At 48.0% G+C, this 12751-nt stretch overlaps 1 protein-coding gene across 1 annotated transcript in view; it reads right to left on the bottom strand.

Moving 5' to 3' along the window:
• The window catches only part of RUNX1 (runt related transcription factor 1), a 189516-nt gene that overhangs the window by 51150 nt on the left and 125615 nt on the right, over positions 1-12751 (bottom strand). Inside the window, exon 5 of the mRNA XM_027701767.1 lies at positions 9073-9177. Coding sequence (XP_027557568.1) covers positions 9073-9177 — 105 coding nt within the window. The remainder of the gene's footprint in view (positions 1-9072; positions 9178-12751) is intronic.

Genomic DNA, 12751 nt, shown 5'->3' with positions numbered 1-12751 from the left:
GAGGAAGAGGAGAACCTGAGGAAGAGGAGGCACTGAGGAAGAAGAGGCACTGAGGAAAAGGAGAACCTGAGGAAGAGGAGACCCTGAGGAAGAGGAGGCATTGAGCAAGAGGAGACCCTGAGGAAGAGGAGACCCTCTCTCCCCTCTCCTGTGGAGAGCAGGGTGAAGCAATCAGGTCACAGAGCTTGGGTGCCCTCCAGGACATCCCTGAAGGAAAATTCATCATCTTACCGGAGGGAAAGTGGGATTGGTGCTCCAACAGCCCAGCTTTGTTAGGAAACCTCCTTCTAGGAAGGATAAAGGCAATATGACACCCTTAAAACCACTCTAGGGTTCCAACTCCAAGCCTGTCCAGCTGAAGCAAAACCCCAACAGCTGCCTCAGCCCTTTTGTTCACTCCCAGTTTCCTATTTCTGTGGAAAATGCTCCCTTCAAAAAGATCTTAGTTTGTTCACTGATTTTAACAGTTGCAAATCCTGGGTAGGGAAGTGCAGCTGACAGGAGAAAGTCAGACCTAAGGACTGTTTAGGAAAGGCCTTCAGAAATAATGTGCATTCACCTCATTCTGCTTTTTTCACAGTTTCAGAGCATTCACTCAGTGGTTTCAGCAGAGGGAGATGGAGGAGGGTCACCAAGAGGATCCCAGGGCTGGAGCAGCTCTGCTGGGAGGAAAGGCTGGGAGAGCTGGGATTGTTCAGCCTGGAGAAGAGAAGCTTTGGGGTGACCTGATTGTGGCCTTGCAGGGCCTGAAGGAGCTCCAGGAAAGATGGAGAGAGACTATTTCCAAGGGCTGGAGTGACAGGACAAGGGGGAATGGCTTCAAACTGACAGAGGCAGGGATAGATGGGATATTGGGAAGGAATTCATGGCTGGGAGGGTGGTGAGACCCTGGCCCAGGTTTCCCAGAGAAGCTGTGGCTGCCCCTGGATCCCTGGAAGTGTCCAAGGCCAGGTTGGACGGGGCTTGGAACAACCTGGGCTGGTGGAAGGTGTCCCTGCCCGTGGCAGGGGGTGGGACTGTATTATTTTAAGGTCCCTTCCCACCCAAACCATTCCATGATTCAGTGATTCCATGAGGCTTTGTATCCCTTGAAAATCCCATCATGCAAATTTAGGTAAACACTTACAAATATTCACCACAGCCTTTGTAACTATTCAACCACCAGGCAATAAAATAATGAGTATTAAGTGTAAAAGGAAAGCAAAAAAAAAAGAGGATTAAAAATAACTACCTGCCTGCTCTCAATTTAAAATCACACTAATTCAAAAGAGCTGTGTCAGATGAAGTGATTCAAAAAAGGAGTTGAAATAATTTCTACAGGACTGGGCCAGTTTTAACATCCTTCCTAACCCACACAGCAGCAGCTCTGGGTTTTCTGTGTCCCTGCTTTCTGTGAGGAAGGAGCTTGTCCTGTCAACACTTCTGTGTATCTTTAAAATGACAGCCAAAGAACTCAGCAAGTGAATCCATCTGAGCTGCCACGCTCCCAGAAAGAGCAGTTGCTGTCACAGGATTTCCTGTTCCACGCATTTGATGATTTTATTGAACCAAAATAAATGACAAATTCCCTGCTCACATCCCCCAGCGTTGACTGACTCAGCAGCGAGGCTGAGAAATGCCAGGGAAAATAATCCTTTTCCATCTTTTCCGTGTGGAAAAGCAGCGTCTGCACCACGAAACCTCAAGGGTGGGAGTGTTGAAAACCCACTGAGGTTCCAGGTGTTGAAGGGGATAAAAAGGATTCCCACCAACAGGCATTTATATAAATTTTATAATCCTTTGCACTGCAGAGTTAAAGTCCATAAAGTCCTTCCAGTGCATCCAGGGGCTCCAAGAGAGATGGGGAGGGACTTTCACAAGGCCAGGGAGTGACAGGACAACAGGGAATGGCCTTAAACTGAAGGAGGGCAGGGTTAGGTGGGATATAAGGAAGGAATTCCTGGCTGTGAGGGTGTGGAGGCCCTGGCACAGGTTGTCCAGAGAGGTTCTGGACTCCCCCAATCCTGGAAGTCTTTCTGCTCCACCCAGCCTGGCATTGGATACCTCCAGGGATGGGGAATCCACAACCTCTGCAATAATAAACTGCTTTATTTCATTTAGTTGGATTCAATTTCTCTTTTTTTTCACCCTTGGATGGACACACACACACAGAGAAAGGAAACCAAGAGCAATCCCCACCTGTCTGTGCCCATTTGGAGCCAGCACCACTTCAATTCACATCCTGGGGATTTGGGGAGTGATCACAGAACCCCTGAACAACCCTGAACAATCATCAGGGTTGGAGGAGACCTCCAGGATCATCTAGTGCCACCCTCACCCAGCACCACCAGGATCACCCCTAATCCATGTCCCCAAGGGCCACATCCAGACACCTCTGGGACACTCCCAGACACAGGGACTCCACCACCTCCCTGGGACACTTATTCCAAGGCCTGACCACTCCTTTTTTAGGGAAAAATTGTTTCTAATCTCTGATCTGAACCTGCCCTGGTGCAGTTTGAGGCCATTTCCTCTTTTCCTTCCAACCCTCCTGTCAGGGGGTTGCAGAGAGCAATGAGGTCCCCCCTGAGCCTCCTCTTCTCCAGATAAACCCCCCCAGCTCCCTCAGCTGCTCCTCACAGGACACGTTCTCCAGACCCTTCCCCAACTCCTTTCCCTTCTCTGGACACAAAAATATTCTGTAAGACATGTCATGTTCTGTAAATCCCCCCCAGCCAGCTCGTGCTTGCACAAAACTCTTCCACAGGCCAACCATGAATGTCCCCATCACTGGAGGACAAGTCCACCCCATCAGTGGACACAAACACAGAGCCACGGGCCCAGCAGGGCACAATTACCAGCTTTCCTTGCAGCCCATCCCTTTTTTTTTCTGTCTGGGCAGAGTCTATTTGGGTTGGAAGCTCTTGGAGGCAACTGCCTCAGTCAAGATTTTGTGAGAGTTGGATTGTGAGACTGGGAGGGAGGAAACACTGGGAAAGGAAGAAAAAGCCTCAGTTGCTTTTCTCAGCTGTGAGCAGCACCTTTTCCTTTACATGTTTTCATAGAGTCATGGAATCATGGAATGGGTTGGGTTGGGAGGGACCTTAAAGGTCATCCAGTGTCACCAGGGACACCTTCCACCAGCCCAGGTTGCTCCAAGCCCCATCCAACCTGGCCTTGGACACTTCCAGGGATCCAGGAGCAGCCACAGCTTCTCTGGGAATTTTATCCCAGGGCCTCCCCACCCTCACAGCCAAGAATTTCTTCCTGAGATCTAATATAAGTTTTTATGGTGGGACTCTTCCAATCACATGGTGGTTCACTCTGTTGTGGTTTCCAAGCTTTTAGTTGGTACCTGTCACTCTCAGTTCCCAACACATGGAGGCACTTGCAGCAGGAAGAAAGCAAGAAATGAAGGCATTTTGTTTTATTTCACCTGGCTGGGATGAACAGGGTTTTCTGAGAACAGTTTGACTTTTATAATTATTGTATTAGGACAAGGTTCTTCCCCCAGAGGGTGGTTGGGCACTGACCAGGCTCCCCAGGGCAGTGGGCACGGCCCCAAGGCTGCCAGAGCTCCAGGAGGGTTTGGACAACGCTCTGAGGGACAGGGTGGGTTGTTGAGGTGTCTCAAGCACCCTTGGATGATCCTGGTGGGATACTCTGTGATTCCCTCGTTTTCCTTGCACAAAAGGCTGGAGGTAGAAGTGGTGAAACCTCAGAGGAATCCTGAGGCAACCCCAGCCTGATCCGTGCAGGAAGAGCCTTCCCTGTTTCTGCCGTGGGATGGGGGGATTCCAGCCTGTCCTGGGCTCTGCTGACTCCTCCCAGAAGCTCCTCTGGGAGTGGAAATCTGTGGGCAAAGCTTGGACAGGACAGGGGAAGGGATCAGCAGAACTGGTGCACTGAACACCACCAGCCCTTGGGGACTCCCTAAAAACCACCCCAGGCTGGGCAAGGGGGCATTTGGAGATTTCCTTCCCAAAATCTCCAAGCCATGGGTTTTCCTGGAACCTCCCAGGTGAGACAGGATCACCCCAGGTCAAGATCTGGGGGTGTCCTTTACTCTGTGTCCCTGTGTCCCTCCCTGGCTTTGCCAGGAGGCAAAAAGGAAATTTTCCTTCCTAAAAAGGCTCTTCTTGGACCAGCTTTTTAAGCTCCTTCTTGAATCCTGCTCAGCAATATATTCCTCTCTCTCTCTCTCTCTCTCTGCTCCTGCCCTTTGATATAAAGATGTCAAAAACCTCTTTGGGAAAACTACATATCCACCAGGGGATAATCACATTTAATGCCCAGCTTAACCTTGGACTGGGGCTAAATCCATGTAGCCTTTCCTTTTTGCCTCACTTTCAGGCACCTGGTCCATTAGTGAATTTTTCAGAGCTATGTAGGTTAAAACAATTCAATGAGGAAAACAGAGGGAAGCAGTCAAAAGAAGAAAAAAAACCTAATTTTTCAGCAGATGCACACGGCAGGTCAAATGGCCTAAGGGAAATATTTAATTTAAGAGTCATGCTATTCCTACCAAGTTTCCTAACCAGAAGTATTTTCATCAGGAGCACTACTCTTGATCTGGTTACTGCTAATGATTTTCCCCATGGACTTGGCTCATAAAAACATAAATTGCTTTATGAATCATAGAAATCACAGAAGTTGGAGAAGAAAACGATGGCTTAGGTCATCTTACCCTTCTCCCTGACAGTGCAGTCTGATTTCTTTTCACAAAAAAAACCCCTCCATTTTGAAAATAAGCATTTATTCAGAAGCAGAGAATAGAAATGCTAAGTTCAAAAGAGATTTTTTAAAAAAATATGTAGTGAAAGAAGTGGAAGAAGAGTCAGATTCTTAATTATCTTGGGTCTCTTGATGAGCTGTGACAATTTTGATGGGAATTATTGTCTGGACAGGCACAGGCAGAAATTCAATCATTCAGGTTGGAAGAGGCTTTCAGGATCATCCAGTGCCACCCTCACCCAGCACCACCAGGATCACCCCTGATCCACGTCCCCAAGGGCCACATCCAGACACCTCCAGAGACACAGGGACTCCACCACCTCCCTGGGACACTTATTCCAAGGTCTGACCACTCCTGCAGGGAAAAATTGTTCCTCATCTCTCATCTGAACCTGCCCTGGCCCATCATCTTCCAGCACTTCCCACAGAGAACACAGACACCCACTGGAACACTCAGAGAAAGTCAATAAATAAAACACTTGCTGGAGTTGGTTTTGAACTTCAGCACGACTTTCTCTAAGACATCAGCATCTAATTTTGTTCCCATGACTCCCCCAAATCTCTTGGGAGTCAGGACATCTTAGAAAATACCTCTCGGTCTTTCTGTAATTCCTTCAGTGAGTGACTCCTGGCTCTGTGAGCATTCCCAAATATCCATTACTGAAACTGGAAATGCTCTAATCCAGCAGTTTTATTTTGATTCTGGTCTCAACACAAGCAGACCAATCCCATTTTCAGTCTCTTCGTGGTTTGACACATCTCATCACGACAGGAGGCCACGTGAGAGTCAGGCCAAACCACATCTCCTTCAAATATAGGGAGAGAAGAGACACTGGGATTTGGAAACCCTTGGTGAGAAGTCAAACCCCAAAGACTTTGAAGCCCAGTTGAAAATGAATATAATATAATATAGCATAATATAATTATAATAATAATGTAATATAACAATTTGACAGGAGCTGTGGTTGCTCAGCCTGGAGAAGAAAAGGCTCTGGGGAGACCTCAGAGCCCCTTCCTGTGCCTAAAGGGGTTATAAAAAGGAGGGAGAGGGATTTTTATGCAGGCAGAGAGTGACAGGACAAGGGGGAATGGTTTTTAACTAACAGGAGGCAGGGTTAGATTAGAGATTAGGAAGAAATTCTTTCTCAGAGGGCGGTGAGGCCCTGGCACAAAGATTCCCAAGGCAGCTGATTTCCTGAGGCAAATCCAAGCTGAAGAAATGGTTTGGGTGAAAAGGAGGGACAGTGGTATCCAACGCTCTGAAAGAAGGTCCAGAAGCAGATGCCATGAAAATGCCATTTTTGGAGCTGGAAATGTTAATTCTGTGATTAAATAGCGTTGGGGTCAGGGAATGTCCTCACAGACCCCTTGCAGTCAATACTTTTGGAAAGGCTGGGAGAGCTGGGATTGTTCAACCTGGAGAAGAGAAGCTTTAGGGTGACCTGATTGTGGCCTTGCAGGGCCTGAAGGAGCTCCAGGAAAGATGGAGAGAGACTATTTCCAAGGGCTGGAGGGACAGGACAAGGGGGAATGGCTTCAAAGTGACAGAGAGTAGGGTTAGATTGGATACTGGGAAGAAATTCTTGGCTGGGAGGGTGGGGAGTGTCTGGGATAGAATTCCCAAAGAAGCTGTGGCTGCCCCTGGATCCCTGGAAGTGTCCAAGGCCAGGTTGGATAAACTTGGAGCAACCTGGGCTGGTGGAAGGTGTCCCTGCCCATGGCAGGGAGATGGAATGAGCTGTTCTTTAAGGCCCCTTCCCACCCAACCCATTCCATGATCCCGTGATCCCATCACCCCTCTGTGCTGTGTCAGGAATGACTCAGCAATAAAGGAGTTGTGCATTCCTGCAGGGAGGGGGTTCCCACAGGGGCAGGCTCTGACCTTTCCCGATGCCAGACAGAAAACCTCCTCCCCCCTGCAGCTGATTTGCTTCCAACATCCCAAATTAACAACCAGGAAGCTTTTGCACACATTTGGGTCGGGAAGACACGTATGTTCCCTCTGCCCGTATCATATCTCCACTTCCTTTTGAAAATGCAGAATCTTATTAAATATTAACTATTACACCAACTGAAGAATTGATTTGGAGCAGAAGCCGTGCCTGCAGGATGAGTTTGTCTCTTACCCTTCCAGCAGATGTATATTCAAAGAACTAAAGTTTATTTTGTTGTCTGCAAACCCCGAGCGTGCCCAGGTCGTTGCATACACAAATCTGCCACTTGCATATACAAATATCTTTTTCATGTGCACAGCTGCCTGTTTCACTGGGGAGATTTTTCAGGGACAATTCAACCAGAGTTTAAAAAAAACCCCAACAACAAAACAACAAAAACAAAACAACAAACCAAACTAAATAAAAAGCTTCACCCTGCCAGCAGGATTTGTTTGAAAGTCTGTCCTCAAGTCCAAAAAATACGGGTCAGATTTTTCCACCAAACACATGCAGCAGGGTGGTGCAACTCAGGCAGATGAAGGCTTGAGAAGGAAACATGAGTTTTCTGAGCTATTTTAGCTGCAGTTTCAAGCATTTCTTTTCTAGAGAAGCAGCCCCAAGCTGTGGGTCTCATTCTCTAGTGGGTGTTTGAGTCCTGCTGTTCTGTCCTCCCGGGACAATTCCCACTTAAGCAACAGCCAGAACTTCTCCCGAGGGTGCAGGAGGAGTGCAGGACACCAACCACAAACCACAATTTACATTTTGATAAAAGTATGAAAATGCCCCATTTGGGTTTGTGACTGAGGCCAACAAATGCCTCTGGTGACAGGCACAAGCTCTGGGATCCCAGCACAGGGAGGACATGGAGCTGCTGGAGAGAGTCCAGAGGAGGCCCCAAGAGGAACCCAGGGCTGGAGCAGCTCTGCTGGGAGGAAAGGCTGGGAGAGCTGGGATTGTTCAGCCTGGAGAGGAGAAGCTTTGGGGTGACCTGATTGTGGCCTTGCAGGGCCTGAGGGAGCTCCAGGAAAGATGGAGAGAGACTATTTCCAAGGAATGGAGGGACAGGACAAGGGGAATGGCTTCAAACTGCCAGAGAGATGGGTTAGATGGGATATTGGGAAGGAATTCTTGACTGTGAGAGTGGTGAAGGTCTGGGATAGAATTCCCAGAGAAGCTGTGTCTGCCCCTGGATCCCTGGAATTATCCAAGGCCAGGTTGGATGGGGCTTGGAGCAACCTGGGCTGATGGAAGGTGTCCCTGCCCATGGCAGGGAGTTGGAATGAGCTGTTCTTTAAGTTCCCTTCCCACCCAAACCATTCCATGATTCAATGATTCCATGAGGCTTTGTAGCCTTTGAAAATCCCATCATGCAAATTTAGGTAAACACTTACAAATGTTCACCACAGCTGGGAGAGCTGGGATTGTTCAGCCTGGAGAAGAGAAGCTTTGGGGTGACCTGATTGTGGCCTTGCAGGGCCTGAAGGAGCTCCAGGAAAGATGGAGAGAGACTATTTCCAGGGGATGGAGGGATAAGAGGGAATGGTTTCCAACTGCCAGAGGGCAGGGATAGATGGGATATTGGGAAGGAATTCCTCCCTGTAAGAGTTGTGAGGGGCTGGGAGAGATAGAATTCCCAGAGAAGCTGTGGCTGCCCCTGGATCCCTGGAAGTGTCCCTGGAGCAACCTGGGATGATCTTTCAGATCCCTCCCAACCCAAACCAGCCTGGGATTCCACGTTCCCTCCCTGCACATCTGCTCCACCCTCCCTTCACCCCCCCAGACACAACTCCCTGCCCTCACCACCTGAACAAAACAACCACCTGTGGGGAGGGTTTGGGTAATTCCCCTGGGATATCAAACCCTTCATCTCCTCCTTGTGCTCCATTCTTTCAAAAAAAAAGAGAAGAAAGAGGAGAGGGAAGGTTGGCTGGCTGAGCAAACAGGTTCTAAGGGAACTCCACCAGGCAACAACCCCATGTCCTGTCTCAGGCACTTATTTATGTTTGCAGGGTGGCTGAGCTTGAAGGCTCGGATCAATGGCATATTGGTTTCCAATATAAGATCCTCTTAACATCTGAAAGGCAAGACTAGCAAGAAATGATGGGTCAGGGATCCTCTGCCCACCTTTTCCCAGCATCCCTCCTCTCAGCTCTTGTCCAGGAGCCAAGTCAGCCCCGGGGAGGTGCTTCAGAAAAATGCAAGTCACGGCCTGGACCAGCTGGACACCAAATAATCATCAACCAAATAATCATCAACCAAATAATCATAAACCAAATAATCATCCCTTTGGAAAGGAGTGATTAAAGCCATTCTTAGGGCAGCCATGGCTTCAAACATTCCCCCTGCTCCACGTGCACTGGATGAGGCTGGATTTCACCAACCCCTGCTCTGATCCCTCTGCAAATTCCATCCTGAGCTCACTTACTTCTGGGTTCCCGAGGTCCATCCACTGTTATCTTGATGGCTCTGTGGTATGTGGCTACTTGGGGGGGGTTGGTGAACACCGTGATGGTCAACGTGAAGCTTTTCCCTGCAACAAGAAAAAAAAAAAGAAAAAAAGATATTACTGAAAAAAGAGAACTCGTTTCAAACACCCTGAATGGCACTGGAAGCTTTCAGCTGAAGGTAAAGCTGTGCCCAGAGAGTGGGGTGTATAATCCTGGTGCTGGATTCGTTCCCCTCCGTGGCAACTGCTCAAAGTTTCCAGGGGAAAAGAATTAATTTATATTTAAATGATCTACGCTCTGTTTGTGTGTATGAAAAAGGAGGTTACCCCTAACAGTTGGAGTTTATCTGATATGCACGACTGCTGGGATGTTATCTGTGCTTTCTGGAGGGTGGTGGTTCGAGGGAGGCTCAGAAATCGTGGCTGAACTCTTCCAGAACTGCCACAGGAGTCAGAGCAGCAGCAGCACTTGTTAAAATGAAAGAGGACTGGGTGCTCAGATCATAAAATCCCACGCTTTGTGGTCGAGGCCACCAGGAGATCAACTCCATATTGTGACCCAGAACCCTTTAAAAAATCATCTGCTGCTGCCATGCCAAGAAACGAGAGAATGAAAAAAATAAAAAATAAAAAAAAAATCCCTGCAGCTCGTCCACAGAGAATTAAAACAATTTATGAGGATACAGCAGAGCATAATGCTTAGTTTCTCTATTATTCAGCAAGGAAACCATGAGGGCCTCTTCCAAATTGTTTTGTGCATGGCATAGAGTTGGGGAAAGTGCTGCTGCCCCTGGATTTAGTTCTGGCGTTTTTTAAATGACAAAAGTAACGTCCTGCATCTCTGATCTGTGCATTCATGACAGCCCTGGCATGGGCAGCAGTGAAAATATTGCCTGTCAGCAGGTTCAGCACGGTTCTCTCAGCATCACAGAGGACTCAGGTGCTGCCAGAAATCATTGGTATCAGCAGGAGACATCAGGGGGCATCACCCCAAGTTAGATAACCAGGAACTGCTGGAAGAAAATTGAGGTTGCACATGGAGATCTGCCTCCTTCATTTTACCACTTGGCTCCAGCCCTCCTGAGTGCTGAGTTAGTTCCTTTTCAAGCCTTCCTATTTTTATTTTTTTTTTTTTGCTCCATTTAGCCCTATAAATAAGGATAAATTTAAATATTATCCCCCCTCCCCACATGAATTCCCTTGCAATTCAATCCTTCTCCTGATGCAGCTCCTGCCTTGGTGCTGATGGGCTGCAAAGGCAGCACACACACACACACAGAGCTACTGGGAACTGTCCTCAGCACATCCCTGGGAATTTGGGATGCATTCCCCACCCCCCAGGGGTGAGGAGCCACGGGGAGGTGAAGTGTCTTGGCCAGGATTTCACAGGAAACCCATGGCCAGTGATGTGAATCCCTAAATCCCACTGGAATCCTGAATCACAGCCCCGACAAACCAGAAGCTGGAGCACAAATCCCAGTGTCTTCCCACCTCCACATCCTCACCAGAAAGCAGTCCTGGGGATGGAAATTATTGCTGCAGAAGCCAAAATGATTCCAAATCCCTGAATCCCACCCACTCTTGGGTCCTACATCCCCCCCGAGCCAGGATGGCCGTGCTCTTGACAGTCTTTAAATACCAATTACAGCTTTACAGCTTCATTAATCTCTCCCTGCCAGCACAGCAGATCTCTCTATGAGGCATCAGCAATGAGGTTTGATAAACTTCCCTCCAAAAAACTTAACCACCCATCCCATTAGACTTAACAAATATCAGAGAAGCCCCCGTAGGTTTCCCTTCTTTCCAAAATCTCATTTCTCTGTATCTTTATATACGACACTCAGATCACTAAGACTGAAAGAACTTTGAAAATATACTTTATTCTCTTTACTAATCTGCAGTATTTCCATCTTGCTTCCAGTTTTTTGGTTTTTTTCTGACAACTCTGCTAGAACACATAGTGAATTTATTTCTTTAGGAGGCTCTCGAGATGGTTCTATATGTAAAATAAATGCAGGAAAAAACCCAAACAACAACAGTGAAATGTGGTAAAATGTGGCTACACTAAGAGTCTCCAAGGCCAGAATAAAGAAGAAGAGAGAGGTGAAGTAACTTTCAGGATATTTTGCAGAGCAGACGATCCCTGAGCCCGTGTGAGGCTGTGACACGAGCTGGCAAGGGCAGGAAGACACTTAACTTACTTCTTGTTGACAGAAGACTATTCATTAACCACATACTGGTTAACCACAGGCCTATATAACCATAAACCTACGTGTCACTCACTGCTCTTACCAATAATTCTGGCTGGGTGGTTTTTTTTTCTCTCTGGTTGTTCTGTTTCATCTGCATTCGCCTTTATTAAGTGGTTTTATCACTTCTGCATTATTCATCATTTATGGGTCTGGTTGACAAAGGCACATTTAGATTGGAGGTATTGTCAGGGAAATGTGTGTTTTATGGCTGTGCCTGTTTTGGGATGACAGCAGCACCATAAAACTCTCCTCCTTGCTTTTATGTATTACGATACAACCATAAAACAGACTTTTATTTTCAAATCCTCTTGCATAATCCACTTACACATGTGTGTGCACCTACAAAACTCAGCCAGACAGCCTAAGTGAAGGACTGACCTCTCTGGTGGCTGTAAAGAGGGATCAAACACCCCCAAAAAAGTCATTCTGAAACTCTGGCCTTGTTTGGGTACCCCCGACAGCCACGATGAGGATTTCGGTGATGTCCCGGCAGTCGCAGCCAACCAGCACGAGCCAACAGACTCCCTGGGTTAAACATTCCCATAAATCCATGGCAAACCACTCACAAATGAGCTCAGGGGCGTGATCCATGCCCCAGGAAGCCGTGGTTGTTGCTGTGCCATCCTGGGAGTCTTTGGAAGGGCGAAAGGGCTGATGGGTGACACCGAACTGTGCCTTGCTGGGGGGAAAGAATCACTTCAGACACTGTTCCCTTCTCTGGACTATCCTAATATTGGGCACATGGCACCCCAAGAACACAAGGATTAAATTATCCAGAGGTTGGACCCTGCTCTGCCTTTGGAAACCCTTCCCACAGACATCCAGGCCTCATAGGTGTGAGGGCAGAGCCCAGGACTCACTTCTTCCACCTGCTCTTCCCTCACAGCCAGAGTAGGAAAAAACTTGCTTGGTAATGTTTGTTTTAGCAAGAGCTTTAAGGTCAGAACCCTTCCCCAGAAAAAGTAATGGAAACAGGAGCATTCCTGGCCAGGATACAACATTTCCAAAGAAACTCAGTGCTCTGGGCTGGGGGACAAGGTGGGAATAGGGCACAGGGTTGACTCCACGGCCTGGGAGGGCTTTTCCAACCCAAATGATTCTGAGATTGTCTGATATCATCTGCCAGGACCTGCTCAGCAACGCTATTCCTGGACCACCAGGAGGTGAAGATCAACCTGATGTGAGAAATGAGCAACCTGGGCCAGTGGAAGGTGTCCCAGCCCATGGCAGGGGGTGGGACTGGGTGATATTTAGGGTCCTTTCTAACCCAAACCATTCCATGATTCCATGATCAACCTCCAAGAATGAAGAACCTGATGGTGCTGGGCCTGAAATACTTGGAGCCTGCATCCCACCTGTATCCCAGAGGCTGGAAGCAGAAGGAGCAGGGAGTTCCCACCTCCCAG

Source organism: Neopelma chrysocephalum, unplaced genomic scaffold (assembly GCF_003984885.1).
Source record: "Neopelma chrysocephalum unplaced genomic scaffold, ASM398488v2 Primary Assembly neopelma1_166, whole genome shotgun sequence".
Classification (NCBI taxonomy): domain Eukaryota; kingdom Metazoa; phylum Chordata; class Aves; order Passeriformes; family Pipridae; genus Neopelma; species Neopelma chrysocephalum.
Note: the sequence above shows the minus strand (reverse complement) of the source record. Positions and strands in the feature narration are given on the sequence as shown.